The sequence below is a fragment of the Pseudophryne corroboree genome, chromosome 3 (genome assembly GCF_028390025.1).
Source record: "Pseudophryne corroboree isolate aPseCor3 chromosome 3, aPseCor3.hap2, whole genome shotgun sequence".
Lineage (NCBI taxonomy): Eukaryota > Metazoa > Chordata > Amphibia > Anura > Myobatrachidae > Pseudophryne > Pseudophryne corroboree.
Window position 1 is genome coordinate 627,478,319 of NC_086446.1, and position 20,922 is coordinate 627,499,240.

General features: G+C 48.7%; 2 protein-coding genes across 2 annotated transcripts in view; one reads left to right on the forward strand and one right to left on the reverse strand.

Annotated features, from left to right (window-relative positions):
• Window positions 1-3,857, reverse strand: part of LOC135056475 (lysosomal acid lipase/cholesteryl ester hydrolase-like) — a 68,390-nt gene extending 64,533 nt beyond the window's left edge. Inside the window, exons 1-2 of the mRNA XM_063961706.1 lie at window positions 3,741-3,857; window positions 3,192-3,328 (exon numbers count right to left, since the gene is read on the reverse strand). Coding sequence (XP_063817776.1) covers window positions 3,192-3,320 — 129 coding nt within the window. The 5' untranslated portion in view covers window positions 3,321-3,328; window positions 3,741-3,857. The remainder of the gene's footprint in view (window positions 1-3,191; window positions 3,329-3,740) is intronic.
• Window positions 714-20,922, forward strand: part of RNLS (renalase, FAD dependent amine oxidase) — a 627,109-nt gene continuing 606,900 nt past the window's right edge. Inside the window, exon 1 of the mRNA XM_063961709.1 lies at window positions 714-735. Coding sequence (XP_063817779.1) covers window positions 729-735 — 7 coding nt within the window. The 5' untranslated portion in view covers window positions 714-728. The remainder of the gene's footprint in view (window positions 736-20,922) is intronic.

Below are 20,922 nucleotides of genomic sequence, written 5' to 3' on the forward strand. Positions count from 1 at the left end.
CATTACGACTGTGTCAATATAATGAATGTCTAAAAAGAAGCAAATGTCATCAATCTTTATATTGCATCTGCTGGCAGTTAAACAAATGACTTCATTCCATTAGAAGGTACAAAGTACAGAAGTCATCCTTGCTGTAAGGATTTGTCATACAACCCTTTAGATAACAGCTATTTCACAACAACTTCATTTATATATGAATTGTTCCAATTTCACTAATCCCAGAAAACACACTGCATAGGGTACACACTATGTAATCTACACAACGAAGGCACAATAAATTGTATCCAATTAATTATTTCTCCTGTACAACTATGCAATTATCATGTAGAACAGTGCCAAGCTTCAAAGTCCAACAAATTGGGGGTAATTCCAAGTTGATCGCAGCAGGAAATTTTTTAGCAGTTGGGCAAAACCATGTGCACTGCAGGGGAGGCAGATATAAAATGTGCAGAGAGAGATAGATTTGGGTGTGGTGAGTTCAATCTGCAATCTAAATTGCTGTGTAAAAATAAAGCAGCCAGTATTTACCCTGCACAGAAAAAAAAATAACCCACCCAAATCTAACTCTCTCTGCACATGTTATATCTGCCCCCCCCCCCTGCAGTGCACATGGTTTTGCCCAACTGCTAAATAATTTCCTGCTGCGATCAACTTGGAATTACCCCCATTGTGTGGTCCCGAGTACACACGATACGATGTGCAGCACATCAGATGGGACGATGCAGTGAATGCCAGGTAAAAACAACAGATTAGGTGTACTATACTATAACATGATCATTCCAATCCATCTTGGGACGATATATTGGACGATAGATCATATAGTGTGTACATTTACAGCATAGGAATACATTTGGAATCCTAGAATATTGGTGTCAAATGAACACTAGGGTTTTCAGGAGCAAATTAACCTACCAGTATATATTTTTTGGATTGTGGGAGAAAACTGGAACACCTTGAGGAGTACAGGGAGAATATACAAACTCCACACAGTTAGGGCAGTGGTGGGAATCAAACCCATGACCTCAGTGCCGTGAGGCAGTATTGCTAACCATTACACCATCCGTGCTGCCCCAAGAACAAGGATAAATGAGTGTGCATTCATTTACACTGCAGCAAACCTACCACCACTACTGGGTCTACAGCTCCTGGAGGTGAGGAGCGCCTGACAATGCCAGACCACCCTCCCAAGGTGGTCTTCTACTCTTCTGTGCAAGCACAAGGAAGAGTGAAGCTCCTGACATGAACTTTACAGCACATGCTTAGAACAGCAGAGTGGGAGACGCAGGGCCTAATTCAGATCTGACTGCAGCAGCAAATTTGTTAGCTAATGGGCAAAACCATGTGCACTGCGGGGGGGGGGGGGTAGATATAACATGTGCAGAAAGAGTTAGATTTGGGTGGGTTATATTGTTTCTGTGCAGGGTAAATACTGGCTCCTTTACTTTTACACTGCAATTTAGATTTCAGTTTGAACACACTCCACCCAAATCTAACTCTCTCTGCATGTTATATCTTCGGGTGGTCTTCAGTATGCCGCCGGCCGGGGACCAGGCGTCCAGCACACCGGCGCCAGGATCCCGACCACCGGCATGCCGACACATATTCTCCCTATTGGGGTCCACGACCCCCCTGGAGGGAGAATAAATAGCGTGGCACGCCACCATGCCCGCAGCGTGGCGAGCACAGCGTGTCCGCAAGGGGCTCATTAGCGCTCACCCAGCTGTCGGTATGCTGGCGGTTGGGATCCCGGCGCAGGTATGCTGGCCCTCGAGATCCCGGCCACTCATATTACCCCCATATCTGCCCCCCCTGCACTGCACATGGTTTTGCCCATTAACTTACAAATTTGCTGCTGCGATCAGATCTGAATTAGGCCCTCAGGTCGGGGGCACTCCTACAAACTTTGGCCGTTTATTCCTACACCAAAATGCATTTTAATATTCTGAAATGCTGTGAATAGCATACAATATCATAGAAATGCTCTTCACCATTCATAATGAAAAACATACTGTTTGCGGGTGTGTTTTTTTTTTTTTTTTTTTTAAACTTCCCCATTACAAAATATGCTATTCTCTGATCACAAGACTCCCACATATATGTATCATGTGCTGTGCTCAAACAAACACTCCCTATTTAAACCCTTCCTATAATAAATTCCACACTAGGTTAGATTATCGCTCTCATTTGCATGTTTTACAGCACATAGTTATTGACAGATGTAAGAATTACTTGTTTGCTACTTTAACAACTGTATGGGGACTAATTTTATTGATGGAAACTCACTATAAAGTCAGTGTTCACACGGATACCCATGAATTATCACTAGCTATATATTCCTCAAAAGAAACAAATAAGTTAGCCACAAAAGCCCCCATAGCTCTAAGTGCCGATTCCACGACCCAACCAGAACTGTGATCAGCAGTCAGCTATGATAGGCGATCCTTTGGGGAAATTAAACAAGTTAAAAATCCCAGAATTGCCAGTTCCTACCATTTTTTGGTTGGAATCGGGTAATATGTAAACATGTTCAATATTCCTGATTCCCCAACCTGGCCATCAGGGGTTCGGGAAACTGCAGCAATTTCTCATGGATGTATAGGGCCTTTAGCCCTGAACTTCCATGGGCAACATCAGATTTTCAAAGTTTGTCCCAAAAATGTCCCTATGTAGTAAATATACATCCTGGGCTCTATCTAGGCTTTGTATGTTGGTATTTAGAACATAGAAAACATCTAGAACCAAGTTCAGCAACAAATATAGGGATTGTAGAGTACTGAAAAACATTTGCACACATTTACCAAAGTATCGTCCAAAGTTATTTAAAAGCAATTATGGGAAAGAGAAAAACAAATATAGTAAGAGACAGATTTGCTTCAGAAAGTGGTTGCGATCCTATGAATGTATTGTAAATGTGGTTTAATTAAGTAGTTTAATTTATAACTACTACAACCTGTTACCCCAGTTCTAAACACCAGAAATGAAAGCTGCAGTTAAAAAAAAAAAAAAGTCATAACAGACAAACGTTAGGTACCTACACCTACAATCACTAGTGACAGTGAAGAAAGCCATATCATATTTAAACGTGATCTAGGATATTTTACACTCAAAGCCAAAACCAAAAATTCCTGTGAAGCTTTCACAACTAAAAAGAAACATTGTTTGTATAGAACAGTGAGGAAACAATGACTTACAATATTCATAGACGCCTCAGGATCTGCACTGTACATAAAATCACCATCAACAATATTGTTTTGGGATACACTCAACGATTCTGCTGTGATCCCAGAGATCAAAACAGTCACTGCAAACAACAGCCACATCTTGGGAACTGGTAAAAATAAAACAAAACAAATAAATGTACACTGTAATGGGGGGGGACATACACTCTCAGACAGGTGTCACACGTCCTTTCAACTATTTTTTGTAAATAATAATAATAAAAATCTCTACATGTCAAGTAAATCATACATGCTTTGCTAATTAAAGATCAGTCATTGTGAATATATTGTTTGTTGTTTAAATACAGTAGTTCAAGCTTTGTAGAATTAAATATGGGCAAATACTACACACACACACTGTACATCAGGTGCCAGCATGAAGCTTTCTGCAGTGTAATTTACAGTGTAAATGAATTGGAGAATGCAGATAAAAGTACAGTAACTGCAGTAATTACAGAACTGCTTATTCATTACCTGCAACGCAAAAGTTCAGAGAAAACAAATACTACAGTATGTACACACCAGACAGCAGCAGGAGAGAAGACACCCAGCGACAGCACACTATGGAGTACTAGTATGTGTGACACGGAGACAGCCTATCAGCGCAGCCAGCACACAAGTCACACCATACCTACACAGCTTCCTGGAGAGGAAGAGCAGACCCTGACAGCCACAGCTGATGTAACCAATCGAACAGCTCCTTAGGTTCGAGACACTTATGTTGCACCAATGAGAGAGCAGCTGTCTTCTGCAACCCAAAACCCGTCCATGCTTCCTCAGCAGGTCATGTGATCCAGCATGAGAAGCAGCGGTGTATCATTTGATACGGCAAGCAGAGGCTTTACTTTCAGCTTACTTACTGTGACCCCAGTATTTCTACTTCTTTCATTGGGACAGTTACCTTGGCTTTATTTACTCTTTTAAATATTCTGGCGGAGAGTATTTGAAGAGGACGATTGGAGGTGTTGCTGATAGCAACCAGATTTTTACATTTATTTAGTACAGTCTATAAAATAATAGCATAACTCCCACGAGGCTGAAGTTAGCGTATAACTCCCAACATATGGGAGTATGAAAGGGGGACTCTGCTGCAGCTAGGCTCAACCCTGCATTATTCAAATTCTATGCACATGAAACTATGCAGTATTCACCCACTGCTCTGCTAATAATACCCTCCAACATCATAGAACAAGAAATTGGTACCATGCCCTCCAACATTTTACACATAAAAAGCGGTTCAGTTTCGAAAAGGGGGCGTGGTCACGGGTAGATGGCTATTCCTATACTTTCAATGGAAGTTTGGAGAGCCAAAAATCGGTACAGACCATAAAAAAGGGTACTGTACCTGCCAAAGAGGTACAGTTGGTGGGTATGTGGCACATATTAGAAAAGGGCGTGGTCATGTGTAAAGGGGTGCGTCCCCGCGGCGCTGATATAGGAGTCTAGAAATAGGGAGACACTGAGGGGCAGAGGTATTAAGCCTGGGTAAGTGATAAAGCAGTGATAAGTGCAAGGTGATAATGCACCAGCCAATCAGCTCCAATATGTAAATTAACAGGAGCTGTTTGACTGATGCGTTATCACCTTCCACTTATCACTTCTCCAGGCTTAATACATCTGCCCCTAAATCAGGTACAAATCCCCTTTTGGACAGTACAGACCATAAAATAACGGTACTGTACTTGTCAAAAAGGTACAGATGGAGCGTATGTGTGCTGTGCAGTGATGATGAAGTGCTCCCCCAACCTTTTACATGTAAGACAGTGCAGCCCAAAGGTGGGACAGTGCTGACAAAAGCAGTATGTTGGGATGTACAGTATGTAATAGAACCTGGTTTGTTGCTATAGGCAACACATCCACTTGAACATATGTTTCTCTTACGTCCTAGAGGATGCTGGGGTCCACATTAGTACCATGGGGTGTAGACGGGTCCACTAGGAGCCATTGGCAATTAAGAGTTTGGGCTGGCTCCTCCCTCTATGACCCTCCTACCAAACTCAGTTTAGGCAATGTGCCCGGAGGAGCCGGTCACAGCTAGGGGAGCTCTACAGAGCTTCTCTGGTAAAAGTTTGTTTTTAGAGTTTATTATTTTACAGGGAGGCTGCTGCCAACAGCCTCTCTGCTTCGTGGGACTAAGGGGGGGGGGGGGGGGGGGGGAGTAGTGTCCGCCCTGCAGGGTCTGAGCCACTATCTCCGCTGACAGGACACTGAGCTCCTGAGGGGATCGAACGTTTCCCGCCACAGGGGATCGCTCACCCCAGCAGCATGCCGCCACCCCTTTACAGAGCCAGAAGATCGGTGGCGAGTTAGTCACCGGCCCCCCTAGCAAGCGGGGGACCGGTGTGAAGATGGCGGCAACAGGGTATGGAGCGCACTACTAACTGCGCTCCGGGGCTCAGCGGTACATAGTGCGGCGCTGTGAGGGGCGCCCTGAGCCAGCGCCTACACCCTACACTGACCTCCAAGCCTGACAGAGTCCCAGGATCGCTGCCAGCAAAATTCCTCAGGCCAGTATAATCTTCAGAAGAGCAGGAAGACAACGCCATGAAGGGGGCGGAGCTTCTCAGAGCGGACCCAGCAGCATTCAGCGCCATTTTCCTGCCTGCAGAAGCGCTGTTAGTGAGAACTGTTCCTCCAATTCAACTCCAGCTATCTCTTATGGAACCAGGGGGTTGTAGAAGGGGGGGGGGGGGGGAAATCTGTGTAAAGACTGTGTATCCTATTAAGGTGCACAGTCAGCGCTGGATAGGGGGATCTCCCTATACCTTAAAAGTTCCCTCTTAATTTATGATTCCGGCACCTGTTTTGAACAGGATAATGGATGAGAAAGGTGTTTCAGCACAGGTGATAGCTATCATGAATAAAGAGGTTAGTCCAGGAGCAGAGCATTCTGTCCCTCCTGGAGAGGTTCATGTTGGGAGGTATGGTATATCATACCTCCCAACTGTCCCGATTTTCGCGTGACAGTCCCGTTTTTTGGGGCCTGTCCTCCTGTCCCTCCCGCGGGCCACAGTGTCCCGCGGTGGGGGGGGCAGTTGGGAGGCTCCCTAGCACTCGCTGCTCTGCTCAGTTCAGAGCAAAGCAGCGGTGAATAGACGCTGTTCGCATGCGCACAGCGTCTATTCTAGTGAGGCAGAGGGACTGGGGGCACGGCCAGCAGCTCACAGAGCGCTGGCCATGCCCCACTGTGATGAAATTTGGAGGCGTGGCACGCGATAGCGGCATCCCCATGAGACCACGCCCCTTCACGATAGGCCACACCCCTTTTCGGCACCGGCGCGGCAGTCCCTCTTAGAGCGATCCGAAAGTTGGGAGGTATGGTATATGTCCTCTCAGGATTATACCATTTCATGTAATCAGGATTGCACTGTCTTAGCGCAGATACCAGCAAGGGAGCCTGAATGGTTATCCTCTATTAAAACTATGATTTCTTAGATTTCTACTAGGGTTGCAAAAAATGAATCTACAACTCAGCTTTTACAGAACTCTATGGCAGTTTGGTCCGGTTCTGTTACCTCAGGACCCCCTACTGCATGCTCCCACAAACGTGCTCTTGCCCAGATTATGCAAGATGACACAGATACCGATTCTGACACGGCAGATGGTGACAGGGATGTGCTGCGGGGGGCGGCATCTCTTGCAAAAGGGGTGCAGTTGATGATAGAGGCTTTTAGAGATGTGTTGAATATTGCTGATACAACACCTGAGCAGGTTGAAGAGGCTTACTTCACTGACAATAAGAATCTTCCCTGCGTCAAAAAAATTAAATGCTATATTTGAGAAAGCATGGGAAAACCCGGAGAAAAAATGTCAGATCCCTAGAAGGGTTCTGGTTGCTTTCCCCTTCCCTGAGGAGGGTAGGAAAAAATGGGAAAACCCACCCATAGTTGACGCGTCTGTATCCAGACTCTCTAAAAAGGTGGTTTTACCTGTTCCAGGATCTACCGCCTTAAAAGAGCCGGCTGATTGCCAATTTGACACTACGCTCAAGTCCATATACACGGCTTCAGGGGTGATACTACGTCCTACTATTGCCTGTGCATGGATTTCCAAAGCTATAGTAAAGTGGTCAGGCACGTTACTTGAGGATTTGGATACAATGGATAAAAGTGATGTTGAATTGTTTTTACGTAACATTCAGGATTCTGCAGGATTTATGGTGGAATCCATGAAAGACCTGGGTTCCATGGCTGCGGGGATATCTTCCATGTCTGTCTCAGCTCGTAGGGGACTTTGGCTGCGCCAGTGGTCTGCCGACGCAGAATCCAGGAGAGGTGTGGAGACCATACCCTACACAGGTCAGGCTCTCTTTGGGGAAGCATTGGATGCGTGGATTTTCACGGCTACAGCGGGTAAGTCTACTTTTCTTCCCTCAGCTGCACCTGCTACGAAGAAACCCTTTTCTTCAGCTGCATCTCAGTCCTCTCGGACTGCCAAAGCAAAAAAGGCCAAGCCGTCCAACACCTTCTTCAGAGGAGGTCGGCCAAAATCCAAGAATCCTGCTGTGGCGGGTTCCCAGGAACAGAAACCTACTTCAGGTACGCCAAAGTCCTCAGCATGACGGTGGACCGTGCGGCCTGGAGGTGGGGCCAGTGGGGGCGAGACTCAGGCATTTCAGTCACGTCTGGGTGTCATCCGGCCTGGATCCCTGGGTGCAAGATATTGTGTCCCAGGGTTACAGGCTGGAATTTCAAAGTCTCCCTCCTCACCGGTTCTTCAAATCAGGCTTGCCAGCTTTGCTGGCAGACAGGCTATCCTACAGGAAGCCATCCAGAAGTTGGAGGAGGCACAGGTTATTATACCAGTTCCACCCCATATATAAAACAACGGTTACTATTTGAACCTTTTCATGGTACCGAAACCGGATGGTTCGGTCAGGCCCATTCTGAACTTAAAGTCGCTAAACCCCTTCCTGAGGGAGTTCAAGTTCAAAATGGAGTCTCTAAGGGTGGTGATATCAGGTCTGGAGGAGGGGGAATTCCTGGTATCCCTGAATAGCAAGGATGCGTACCTCCACATTCCGATTTGGCCGCCACATCAAGCTTATCTCCGATTCGCACTGTTGGACTGTCATTTTCAATTCCAGGCCCTGTCATTCGGCCTCTCCACAGCACCGGGGGCATTCACCAAGGTGATGGCGGAAATAATGGTTCTCCGCAGACAGGGAGTGAACATAATTCCATATCTGGACGATCTGCTGATAAAGGCATCGTCCAAGGAGAAGTTGCTACAGTCCATTGCTCTCACAACCCATCTACTCATGGTTGAATCCTGAATCTTCCAAAATCACATTTGGAACCAATCAGGAGGTTGTCCTTTCTCTGGAATGATCCTCGACACGGAAGTGCAGAGGGTGTTTCTTCCAGAGGAAAAAGCGTTGGTGATACAAACAATAGTCCAGGATGTCCTAAAGCCAGCCCGGGTGTCGGTTCATCTGTGCATTCGCCTTCTGGGGAAGATGGTGGCCTCTTACGAGGCTCTGCAGTACGGGAGATATCATGCTCGGTCCTTCCAACTGGTTCTCCTGGTCAAGTGGTCAGGATCTCATCTACACATGCACCAGAGAATACGTCTGTCGCCAAAGGCCAGGATTTCACTCCTCTGGTGGCTACAATTGCCTCACCTTCTGGAGGGCCGCAGGTTCGGGATTCAGGATTGGATCCTTCTAACCATGGATGCAAGTCTCCGGGGCTGGGGCGCAGTCACTCAAGGGGAAACCTTCCAAGGAACGTGGTCAAGTCTGGAAGCCGGCCTGCCGATAAACATTATGGAACTAAGGCATTCTTACTTTGTTTGGTGCGCATCTAACGATTATGACGCTTCCAAGTTTAGTATAGCCAAGTTGTTGGCTTTTCTTCAGCAGGGCCTGGACTTAGGCCTGCGTCTGGCCTCCCTTAAGGATCAAATATCTGCCTTGTCGGTGTGGTTTCAGAGGAAAATTGTGACCTTACCTGATGTGCATACCTTTACTCAGGGCGTGTTGCGTATCCAACCTCCCTATGTCCCGCCTGTGGCTCCTTGGGACTTGTCGGTGGTTTTGGAGGCGTTACAAGAGTCTCCGTTTGAACCTCTTGGTTCAGCTGACCTTAAGTGGCTTTCCCTTAAGGTGGTGTTTCTGTGGCTATTGCTTCAGCTAGAAGAGTGTCAGATTTGGGTGCCTTGTCCTGTAGTTCCCTATATCTGATATTTCACCGTGACCGGGCAGTTCTTAGGACTCGTACCGGCTATCTACCTAAGGTGGTTTCTTCGTTCCACCTTAATCAGGAGATTGTAGTTCCGGCACTTGTTTCTCCTGATCTGTCTCCCAAAGAGCAGTCTTTGGATGTGGTACGGGCTCTCCGTATGTATGTGAAGAGAACTGCTCCTATTAGGAAATCTGATTCTCTTTTTGTTGTGTTTGGGTTTCACAAACGGGGCTGGCCTGCTCACAAGCAAACCCTGGCCAGATGGATTAGAATGGTGATTGCACATGCTTATGTGAAGGCTGGTCTCTCTGCTCCTGATCACATTAAGGCCCATTCTACTCGGTCTGTTGGACCTTCTTGGGCGGCCCGCCGTGGTGCGACCCTTGAACAATTGTGCAAGGCGGCTACGTGGTCCTCTGTGAACACGTTCATAAGGTTCTATGCCTTCGATACTGCGACTTCCCAGGATGCTTCCTTTGGACGCCGGGTTCTTGTGCCCACTACAGAGTGTCCCCTCCAGTAAGGAACTGCTTTAGGACATTCCCATTGTCCATTCCTTGTGGAGCCCAGTGTACCCCGCAGCAGAAAACGAGTTTTATGGTAAGAACTTACCTTTGTTAAAACTCTTTCTGCGAGGTACACTGGGCTCCACAAGGCGCCCACCCTGACGCACTTAGCTTCTTTGGGTTGGTATGGCATTAGCCGCTGACACGTCTCCTGTCGTGAGAATGCTGTGTTGTGGCTACTAACCGTTGTCGTCTCTTTTCCTGCTACTGCATTGGACTGGTTAACTAAAAACTGAGATCCTGTGCAGGGAGGCGGGGTGATATAGGAGGCGGCGCTATGCATTCTGGGAACAGTCAAAGCTTTGAGCCTGTTGGTCCCTCGGATCAAGATCCTACTCTACACGCCATTGTCCATTCCTTGTGGAGCCCAGTGTACCTCGCAGAAAGAGTTTTAACAAAGGTAAGTTCTTACCATAAAACTCGTTTTGTCACAATCTCTACATTTCCCATACTAAAGTATGGGGATGTAGAAATTGTGACATTCATCGCGGCAATAAGGTGCAAGCAGGGAAGGAGGGTGCCGTGGCAGCAGCAGACCCCTGGTGCTGGCGTTAGGTGTGTGTGTGTGGGGAGGGGGGGTTATCGACCTCTGCAGCCGGGCATCCAGATGGGAAAATGATCACTTTAGAATTTAAAACTACAAATTCTCATTGTAAAATTTTTTCATGATGAATATGCCCCTATGGGTGAAAACGTATTGATAAGAGACCACACCATATACTGTTTCACATCATTAAAATTGATTTGTGCATTTTTTTTACAGAAGAAAACTGCCTGAAGGCAGCAACCATTGGCTGTGATGGTGATCTGATGCTGTATCTTCAGACGCAGCACTCGGATCACACATGCGGGCAGGAGGCATCTATTTCATACAGACGCCTCCTACAGCATTTGTATGTTACTTGTACGGTGGTGCACAACTGCTTCCTTGTGGCTGTGCAATACCCATAACTTTGGAATCAGGACCTATGTTTGTTAATAGCAGATTACTGGCAACACTACTGAAACAGGAAACTGGATCCAAATGTTGTGACGTTTAATGCAGCACTTCTACAATCTACGGATGGCAATCGAATATCTGAAATGTAAATATTTAAGGGACTATTTATTAAAGCAATTTTGAGGATTTCCACATTTTTAGTATCACGCTATTTTTCGATAATAAAAGTCTGTGGGGACTGCCATATTGCCGAATAAGCTACATCATTTCGAATGGCCACACATAGGCAGTTTCCAGAGCCGACCTAACCAGTTTGGTGCCCTAGGCAAGATTTTGGCCGGTGTCCCCTAGCAGATAATACCACTGCCAAGATTAGTTTTTATCTGTGGACAACAAAACTCACATCACAGCTCCCATCACCCAACACAGTACAGATCACATCACATCATCCTCCGCCCAGGGGAGGATCCAGAACAAAATGACAGGGGGGGCACCATGACAGAGGAAATGAGGGGGAGGTACGTTACAGCGCACATGAGACGCACGTGCTCCAGAAAGTGGATGTGGCCTTGCAACAATAGGTGTGGCTTCAAAGAGAATGCCATATCCATGAGGCAGTGGGTGACGCCACAGAATGTGACATGGCGAGGTTGTTCATGACATAGTGGATAACGGGGAGAGATAGTGGGTGACAGGGAGAGGCAGACAGGAGGGAGAAGTGATGGGGAGAAGTAGTGGGAGACAGAAAGGCAGTGGGTGACAAGGAGAATGTGACGGGGAGAGGCAGTGGGTGATGTCAGGTAGAGAGTAAAAGGCAATGGGTGACAGGAGAGAAAAGTGATGGGGAGAGATAGTTGGAGACAGAAAGGCAGTAGGTGACAGGCAGTGGGATCTATATATGGGACACCGGTCTAGATGGGAATAGGGCAGAGAGATGGGGGGAGGGGGAAACACTAGGCTGTAGAAGGGGGTACACTGGGCTGAATGAGGGGATGTTGTTGCTTAGGGGCAGTGAGATGGGGCAGGGGGCTGGGAGAGGGGAAACACTGGGCAGGCAGGGTGGTAGATACTGGGATAAGGGAGTTAGTGAGATGGTGAGGAACACTGGGCTGTATTGGGGGGCCCAGGGCACTATGAATGGGGAGGCACTTGGCAGGATGGGAAGGGGGCAGTGAAAGGGGTAACAGTGGCCTGGTGAGTAGGGATCAGTATGTCTAGAGTCACTGGGGGGTTCTAGATGGAAGAGCAGTGAGATGGGAACAGTGGGCTGGTTGGGGAGGGAAGGGGAAACATTGGGATGGCAGGGTGGGAGATACTGGGGCTAGGGGCAGTAATGGTGGGGGCACCAGGCTGGAGAAGGGGGCAGACACTGAGGGGGAGATGTACTAAGCCTGAAAAGTGATAAATATCACTGTGATAAAGCACCAGCCAATCGGCTCCTAACTGCCATGTTACAGGCTGTGTTTGAAAAATGACAGTTAGGAGCCGATTGGCTGGTGCTTTATCACAGTGATATTTATCACTTTTCAGGCTTAGTACATCTGGCCCTGAGAGAGCACTGGTCTGCTGCTGTTTCTGTCTGGCCGTGCACATGCGAGTGCAGCACCGCACACTCAATTAGTAGCCCTTCCCCAGTGTCCCTGCACCCTACCTGCTTCCTCGGTCCCCAGCTCAGCTCAATCACCCCTGCACAGCGTGGCAGTGCAGGGATCTGTCTCCTGTGGCGGGTCCGGCTTGCTCCATCAGGCGGCGGCATTGGCGGCTCTCACTCCCCCGCAATCATCGTTCCGCGGAGCCTCGCCTCCCCCGTGTACTAGTGCAGCCAGGGAGAGGGTGACACTAAAGCCAAGCCCGCGAATCAGAATGCAGGAGGCGGAGCTGGGCTGATCATGTAGCAACAGGAGGGAGGGACTGACAGCCGGCAGCCTCATTGTGCAGTGCAGCATTGAAAAAAAGCACCTCCTAAATGACAGGAGGGGCACCTGCCTTGGTGCCCCCCCCCTGAATCCGCGTATGCCTCCGCCCCTCACAGCACCGCTCACACAGCACAGCACTCGTATCCCAGCACAGCAACCCTCACCCATTCAGATTACAGCACCCATCACCCCTCTTCCAGCACAGCACCCCTCTCCCATTACAGCATTCCTCACCTAGCACCCACTCCCAGCATAGCACCCCTCACATCACTCCTCACCTAGAACAGATCATACCACCCATCACCCCTCACCCACAGCACAGTCAGTACCTCTCACCCATCGCTAGGATTGCCACCTCATGCATCATCAATTCCTGGAGACTCCTTCTCCCCCGCGGCACCAAGCAATGTTCATTTAAATAAAATGATGTACCATATTTATAAAATATTTTACGTACAGTCTAAATGAAACAGTGTATCTTGGATACATTACATGCATTCGGTGCCTTAAAACTAGATTGTGTGGAGGGAAGAACCATGGGAGTGGAAGTGTTGCACACAACCTAATAAATATCGAGCTTCAACAGGTTAAACAAACAAATGCTTTACTAAAAGGTGTCTGTTAGTGATTAAAAAATATACATATATCTATATATAACTTGAGCCTCTATTTGTTTCATGCATGCTCATTATATTATGCCTGTCAGCTCTCGTTGCTCTTCTCAAATGAGCCGGCCGGCATTACTTCACCACCGCAGCCCGGGGAAACGCTGAGGAAGAGCTGCCGATGGCAGTGTCACGGCAGCTTCGGCTCAGTCTGGGCTGAACACAGTCTCGCGAGATTTGATGTCATCATCTCGCGAGACAGTCACTGTAGTTCACTGAGTTCCTTGGCTGCCAAGGAGCACTGCTGGTGCTCCCAGGGTCCCCTTATTCCTGGAGAATCCAGGAAATCAGGGAGAGGTGGCAACCCTACCCATCGCTCACACTACAGACTGACAGATAACTTGCTTAAGATTCTTAAGGTACAGCAACAGAGGCGGAACTACCGGCAGTGCAAGCAGTGCGTTGCACTGGGGCCCGCCACTGTCCAGGGGCCCAAAGCATGTAATGAGTCAAACTGACTCATTACATGCCGCTGTGTGCTGCGGGCAACCGCTGCCCGCAGCACACAGCCGCCCGGACAGGAGAGGAGAGCAGCGCAGGCAGCGGACACGGGGGGAAGGAGGAGGAGGGAGGTGGAGGAGGGAGCCGCAGCAGCGCTGTGTTATAGGTTGAGGCGCTGCTGCTGCTGTCCCTCTCACTGGCGCACGCGTACCCAGAAACCCCCCTGATTAACTTAAGTTTTTCTCTGACGTCCTAGTGGATGCTGGGAACTCCGTAAGGATCATGGGGAATAGACGGGCTCCGCAGGAGACTGGGCACTCTAAAAGAAAGATTAGGTACTATCTGGTGTGCACTGGCTCCGCCCTCTATGCCCCTCCTCCAGACCTCAGTTAGATTTCTGTGCCCGGCCCGAGCTGGATGCACACTAGGGGCTCTCCTGAGCTTCTAGAAAGAAAGTTCAAAATTAGGTTTTTTATTTTACAGTGAGACCTGCTGGCAACAGGCTCACTGCAACGAGGGACTAAGGGGAGAAGAAGCGAACCTACCTGCTTGCAGCTAGTTTGGGCTTCTTAGGCTACTGGACACCATTAGCTCCAGAGGGATCGACCGCAGGACCCGTCCTTGGTGTTCGTTCCCGGAGCCGCGCCGCCGTCCCCCTTACAGAGCCAAAAGCATGAAGATGGTCCGGAAAATCGGCGGCAGAAGACTTCAGTCTTCACCAAGGTAGCGCACAGCACTGCAGCTGTGCGCCATTGCTCCTCATGCACACTTCACACTCCGGTCACTGAGGGTGCAGGGCGCTGGGGGGGGGGCGTCCTGAGCAGCAATAAAAACACCTTGGCTGGCAAAATAATCACAATATATAGCCCCAGAGGCTATATATGTGATAATTACCCCTGCCAGATTCCATAAAAAAGCGGGAGAAAAGTCAGCGAAAAAGGGGCGGAGCTATCTCCCTCGGCACACTGGCGCCATTTTCTCTTCACAGTGTAGCTGGAAGACAGCTCCCCAGGCTCTCCCCTGTAGTTTTCAGGCTCAAAGGGTTAAAAAGAGAGGGGGGGGGGCACTAAATTTAGGCTCAATATTGTTTATACAAGCAGCTATAGGGGAAAATTCACTCAGTGATAGTGTTTATCCCTACAGTATATAGCGCTCTGGTGTGTGCTGGCATACTCTCTCTCTGTCTCCCCAAAGGGCTGTGTGGGGTCCTGTCCTCAGTCAGAGCATTCCCTGTGTGTGTGCGGTGTGTCGGTACGGCTGTGTCGACATGTTTGATGAGGAGGCTTATGTGGAGGCGGAGCAGATGCTGAAAATGGGATGTCGCCCCCCTGTGGGCCGACACCAGAGTGGATGGATAGGTGGAAGGTATTAACCGACAGTGCCAACTCCTTACATAAAAGGCTGGATGACGTAACAGCTATGGGACAGCCGGCTTCTCAGCCCGCGCCTGCCCAGGCGTCTCAAAGGCCATCAGGGGCTCAAAAACGCCCGCTCCCTCAGATGGCAGACACAGATGTCGACACAGAGTCTGACTCCAGTGTCGACGAGGTTGAGACATATACACAATCCACTAGGAACATCCGTTACATGATCTCGGCAATAAAAAATGTGTTACACATTTCTGACATTAACCCAAGTACCACTAAAAAAGGGTTTTATGTGTGGGGAGAAAAAGCAGGCGGTGTTTTGTTCCCCCATCAAATGAGTGAATGAAGTGTGAAAAAGCGTGGGTTCCCCCGATAAGAAACTGGTAATTTCTAAAAAGTTACTGATGGCGTAGCCTTTCCCGCCAGAGGATAAGTTACGCTGGGAGATATCCCCTAGGGTGGATAAAGCGCTCACACGTTTGTCAAAAAAGGTGGCACTACCGTCTTAGGATACGGCCACTTTGAAGGTACCTGCTGATAAATAGCAGGAGGCTACCCTGAAGTCTGTATTTACACACTCAGGTTCTAGACTGAGACCTGCAGATAGTGCTGCTGCAGCGTGGTCTGTAACCCTTTCAAACAATAAGACGTCGTCTTATATATGAGGGATGCACAGAGGGATATTTTGCCGGCTGGCATCCAGAATTATTGCAATGTCCATTCTGTCAGGAGGGTATTAGAGACCCGACACTAGACAGGTGATGCTGACTTTAAAGGGCACATAGAGCCTTATAAGGGTGAGGAATTGTTTGGGGATGGTCTCTGGGACCTCGTATCCACAGCAACAGCTGGGATGAAAAATTTTTACCTCAGGTTTCCTCACAGCCTAAGAAAAGCACTGTATTACCAGGTACAGTCCTTTCGGCTTCAGAAAAGCAAGCGGGTCAAAGGAAAAAGCTGCACCAGTCAGCCAGTTCCCAGAATCAAAATTCTTCCCCCGCTTCCTCTGAGTCCACCGCATGACGCGGGGGCTCCACAGGCATAGCCAGGTACGGTGGGGGGCCGCCTCAAAAATTTAATCGATCAGTGGGCTCGCTCACAGGTGGATCCCTGGATCCTTCAAGTAGTATCTCAGGGGTACAAGCTAGAATTCGAGGCGTCTCCCCCCCGCCGTTTCCTCAAATCTGCCTTGCCGACAACTCCCTCAGGCAGGGAGGCTGTGCTAGAGGCAATTCACAAGCTGTATTCCCAGCAGGTGATAGTCAAGGTGCCCCTACTTCAACAAGGACGGGGTTACTATTCCACACTGGTTGTGGTACCGAAACCGGACGGTTCGGTGAGACCCATTTTAAATTTGAAATCCTTGAACACATACATTAAAAAATTCAAGTTCAAGATGGAATCGCTCAGGGCGGTTATTGCAAGCCTGGAGGAGGGGGATTACATGGTATCCCTGGACATCAAGGATGCTTACCTACATGTCCCCATTTACCATCCTCATCAGGAGTACCTCAGATTTGTGGTACAGGATTGCCATTATCAATTCCAAACACTGCCGTTTGGACCGTCCACGGCACCGAGGGTCTTTACCAAGGTAATGGCAGAAATGATGATACTCCTTCGAAAAAAAGGGAGTTTTAATTATCCCGTACTTGGACGATCTCCTTATAAAGGCGAGGTCCAAGGAGCAGTTGTTGGTCGGAGTAGCACTATCTCGGGAAGTGCTACATCAGCACGGATGGATTCTATACGTTCCAAAGTCACAGCTGGTTCCTACCACACGCCTACTGTTCCTGGGGATGGTTCTGGACACAGAACAGAAAAAAGTGTTTCTCCTGCAGGAGAAAGCCAAGGAGCTGTCATCTCTAGTCAGAGACCTCCTGAAACCAAAACAGGTATCGGTGCATCACTGCACACGAGTCCTGGGAAAAATGGTAGCTTCTTACGAAGCAAAATTCCATTCGGCAGGTTCCATACAAGAACCTTTTAGTGGGACCTCTTGAACAAGTGGTCGGGATCGCATCTTCAGATGCATCGGCTGATAACCCTGTCTCCAAGGACCAGGGTATCTCTACTGTGGTGGCTGCAGAGTGCTCATCTTCAAGAGGGCCGCAGATTCGGCATACAGGACTGGGTCCTGGTAACCACGGATGCCAGCCTTCGAGGCTGGGGGGGCAGTCACACAGGGAAGAAACTTCCAAGGACTTTGGTCAAGTCAGGAGTCGTCCCTACACATAAATATTCTGGAACTAAGGGCCATTTACAATGCCCTAAGTCAGGCAAAACCCCTGCTTCAAAACCAGCCGGTACTGATCCAATCAGACAACATCACGGCAGTCGCCCATGTAAACCGACAGGGCGGCACAAGAAGCAGGATGGCGATGGCAGAAGCCACAAGGATTCTCCGATGGGCGGAAAATCACGTCTTACCACTGTCAGCAGTGTTCATTCCGGGAGTGGACAACTGGGAAGCAGACTTCCTCAGCAGACACGACCGACACCCGGGAGAGTGGGGACTTCATCCAGAAGTCTTCCAACTGTTGGTAAACTGTTGGGAAAGGCCACAGGTGGACATGATGGCGTCCCGCCTAAACAAAAAACTAGATATTGCGCCAGGTCAAGGGACCCTCAGGCAATAGCTGTGGACGCTCTAGTGACACCGTGGGTGTACCAGTCGGTTATGTATTCCCTCCTCTGCCTCTCATACCAAAGGTACTGAGAATAATAAGAAAACGAGGAGGAAGAACGATACTCGTGGTTCCGGATGGGCCAAGAAGAGCTTGGTACCCAGAACTTACAGAAATAATATCAGAGGACCCATGGCCTCTACCGCTCAGACAGGATCTGCTACAGCAGGGGCCCTGTCTGTTCCAAGACTTACCGCGGCTGCGTTGGACGGCATGGCGGTTGAATTCCGGATCCTAAAACAAAAGGGCATTCCGGAGGAAGTCATTCCTACGCTGATAAAAGCCAGGAAAGAAGTAACCGCAAACCATTATCACCGTATTTGGCGAAAATATGTTGCGTAGTGTGAGGCCAGGAAGGCCCCAACAGAGGAATTTCAGCTGGGTCGTTTTCTGCACTTCCTACAGTCGGGAGTGACTATGGGCCTAAAATTGGGTTCCATTAAGGTCCAGATTTCGGCTCTGTCGATTTTCTTCCAGAAAGATCTGGCTTCACTGCCTGAAGTTCAGACTTTTGTAAAGGGAGTGCTACATATTCAGCCCCCTTTTGTGCCTCCTGTGGCACCGGGGGATCTCAACGTGGTGTTGAGTTTCCTGAAATCACATTGGTTTGAGCCACTTAAAACTGTGGATTTGAAATATCTCACGTGGAAAGTGGTCATGTTATTGGCCTTGGCTTCGGCCAGGCGTGTGTCAGAATTGGCGGCTTTGTCATGTAAAAGCCCTTATCTGATTTTCCATATGGATAGGGCAGAATTGAGGACTTGTCCCCAGTTTCTCCCTAAGGTGGTATCAGCTTTTCACTTGAACCAACCTATTGTAGTGCCTGCGGCTACTAGGGACTTGGAAGATTCCAAGTTACTGGACGTAGTCAGGGCCTTAAAAATTTATATTTCCAGGACGGCTGGAGTCAGGAAAACTGACTCGTTTTTTTTATCCTGTAGGCACCCAACAAAATAGGTGCTCCTGCTTCTAAGCAGACTATTGCTCGCTGAATTTGTAGCACAATTCAGCTGGAGCATTCTGCGGCTGGATTGCCGCATCCTAAATCAGTAACAGCCCATTCCACGAGGAAAGTGGGCTCATCTTGGGCGGCTGCCCGAGGGGTCTCGGCTTTACAACTTTGCCGAGCTGCAACTTGGTCAGGGGCAAACACGTTTGCTAAATTCTACAAATTTGATACCCTGGCTGAGGAGGACCTTGAGTTCTCTCATTCGGTGCTGCAGAGTCATCCGCACTCTCCCGCCCGTTTGGGAGCTTTGGTATAATCCCCATGGTCCTTACGGAGTTCCCAGCATCCACTAGGACGTCAGAGAAAATAAGATTTTACTCACCGGTAAATCTATTTCTCGTAGTCCGTAGTGGATGCTGGGCGCCCATCCCAAGTGCGGATTGTCTGCAATACTTGTATATAGTTATTGCCTAACTAAAGGGTTATTGATGAGCCATCTGTTGAGAGGCTCAGTTATATTTCATACTGTTAACTGGGTATAGTATCACGAGTTATACAGTGTGATTGGTGTGGCTGGTATGAGTCTTACCCGGGATTCAAAATCCTTCCTTATTGTGTCAGCTCCTCCGGGCACAGTATCCTAACTGAGGTCTGGAGGAGGGGCATAGAGGGAGGAGCCAGTGCACACCAGATAGTACCTAATCTTTCTTTTAGAGTGCCCAGTCTCCTGCGGAGCCCGTCTATTCCCCATGGTCCTTACGGAGTTCCCAGCATCCACTACGGACTACGAGAAATAGATTTACCGGTGAGTAAAATCTTATTTTTTTCTGATCGCGGGTCACAAATCGTAGTTCCGCCCATTCGCAGCATTAGGCTCCGCCCACTCGCGGCATTTTACCTGCGATTCACGTGGCCTGTGGGGAGGGGATGTCATCATTCCAGGCAGGATCCCTAGTGCTGAAGAGAAGATTCAACGGGTTTCCTAGCCCTGCCAATAGCCATAAAATCAGGTGAATTAATCCATCAAAGCAGCAGTGTACACTTGTGTGTGTGGGGGTGGGGGTGGGGGGGCGGTGTAAAATAGGTCTGTGCATTATGGTATAGTTCAGTTATACACCCAGAATATGCACATGTGCACAGATGTTCATTATGCTCAAATCTGCCTATTTGTCTTAGAGCTTGTCACATGGGCCCTGAAACGTTGGTTATTTCATGACACCTCAATATACGATCAATTATTTGCAGGGGGCGCATGTTGTGGCTGCGGGGGGGGGGGGGGACGACTGTCTGCCGTAATGTGTAAAAAGGCACGCTGTCTGCCGCAATGTGTATCAAGGGCACGCTGTCTGCCGTTATGTGTAAAAAAGGGGACGCTGTCTGCCGTAATGTGTAAAAAGGGGGACGCTGTCTGCCGTAATGTGTAAAAAGGCACGCTGTCTGCCGTTATGTGTAAAAAGGCACGCTGTCTGCCGTTATGTGTAACAAGGGCACGCTGTCTGCCGTTATGTGTAACAAGGGCACGCTGTCTGCCGTTATGTGTAACAAGGGCACGCTGTCTGCCGTTATGTGTAAAAAGGGGACGCTGTCTGCCGTTATGTGTAAAAAGGGGGATGCTGTCTGCCGTTATGTGTAAAAAGGGGGACGCTGTCTGCCGTAATGTGTAAAAAGGGGAATCTGTCCGCCGTAAGGTGTAAAAGGGTCTCTACCTGGTGTAGTGGTGCTACTGTGCGGTGTAATTTGAATAATGGAGACTACTGTGCACCGTTTTATGAATTGGTATTATTTTGTGGCCACACCCCTTCCCCATGAAGCCACGCCCCTATGTATTTTTGCGTGCGCCTACGACGCGCACTGCCCCTGTTTTGCATGCAGGGCTGGGGCTCCAATGCTGTTTCTTGCACACGGTGCTAAAATGTCTAGTTATGGCACTGTTGCTAGGTATCCATTTCTCTCTGGCCCTGAGCAGGTCCCCCTCACCAGATCCTCTC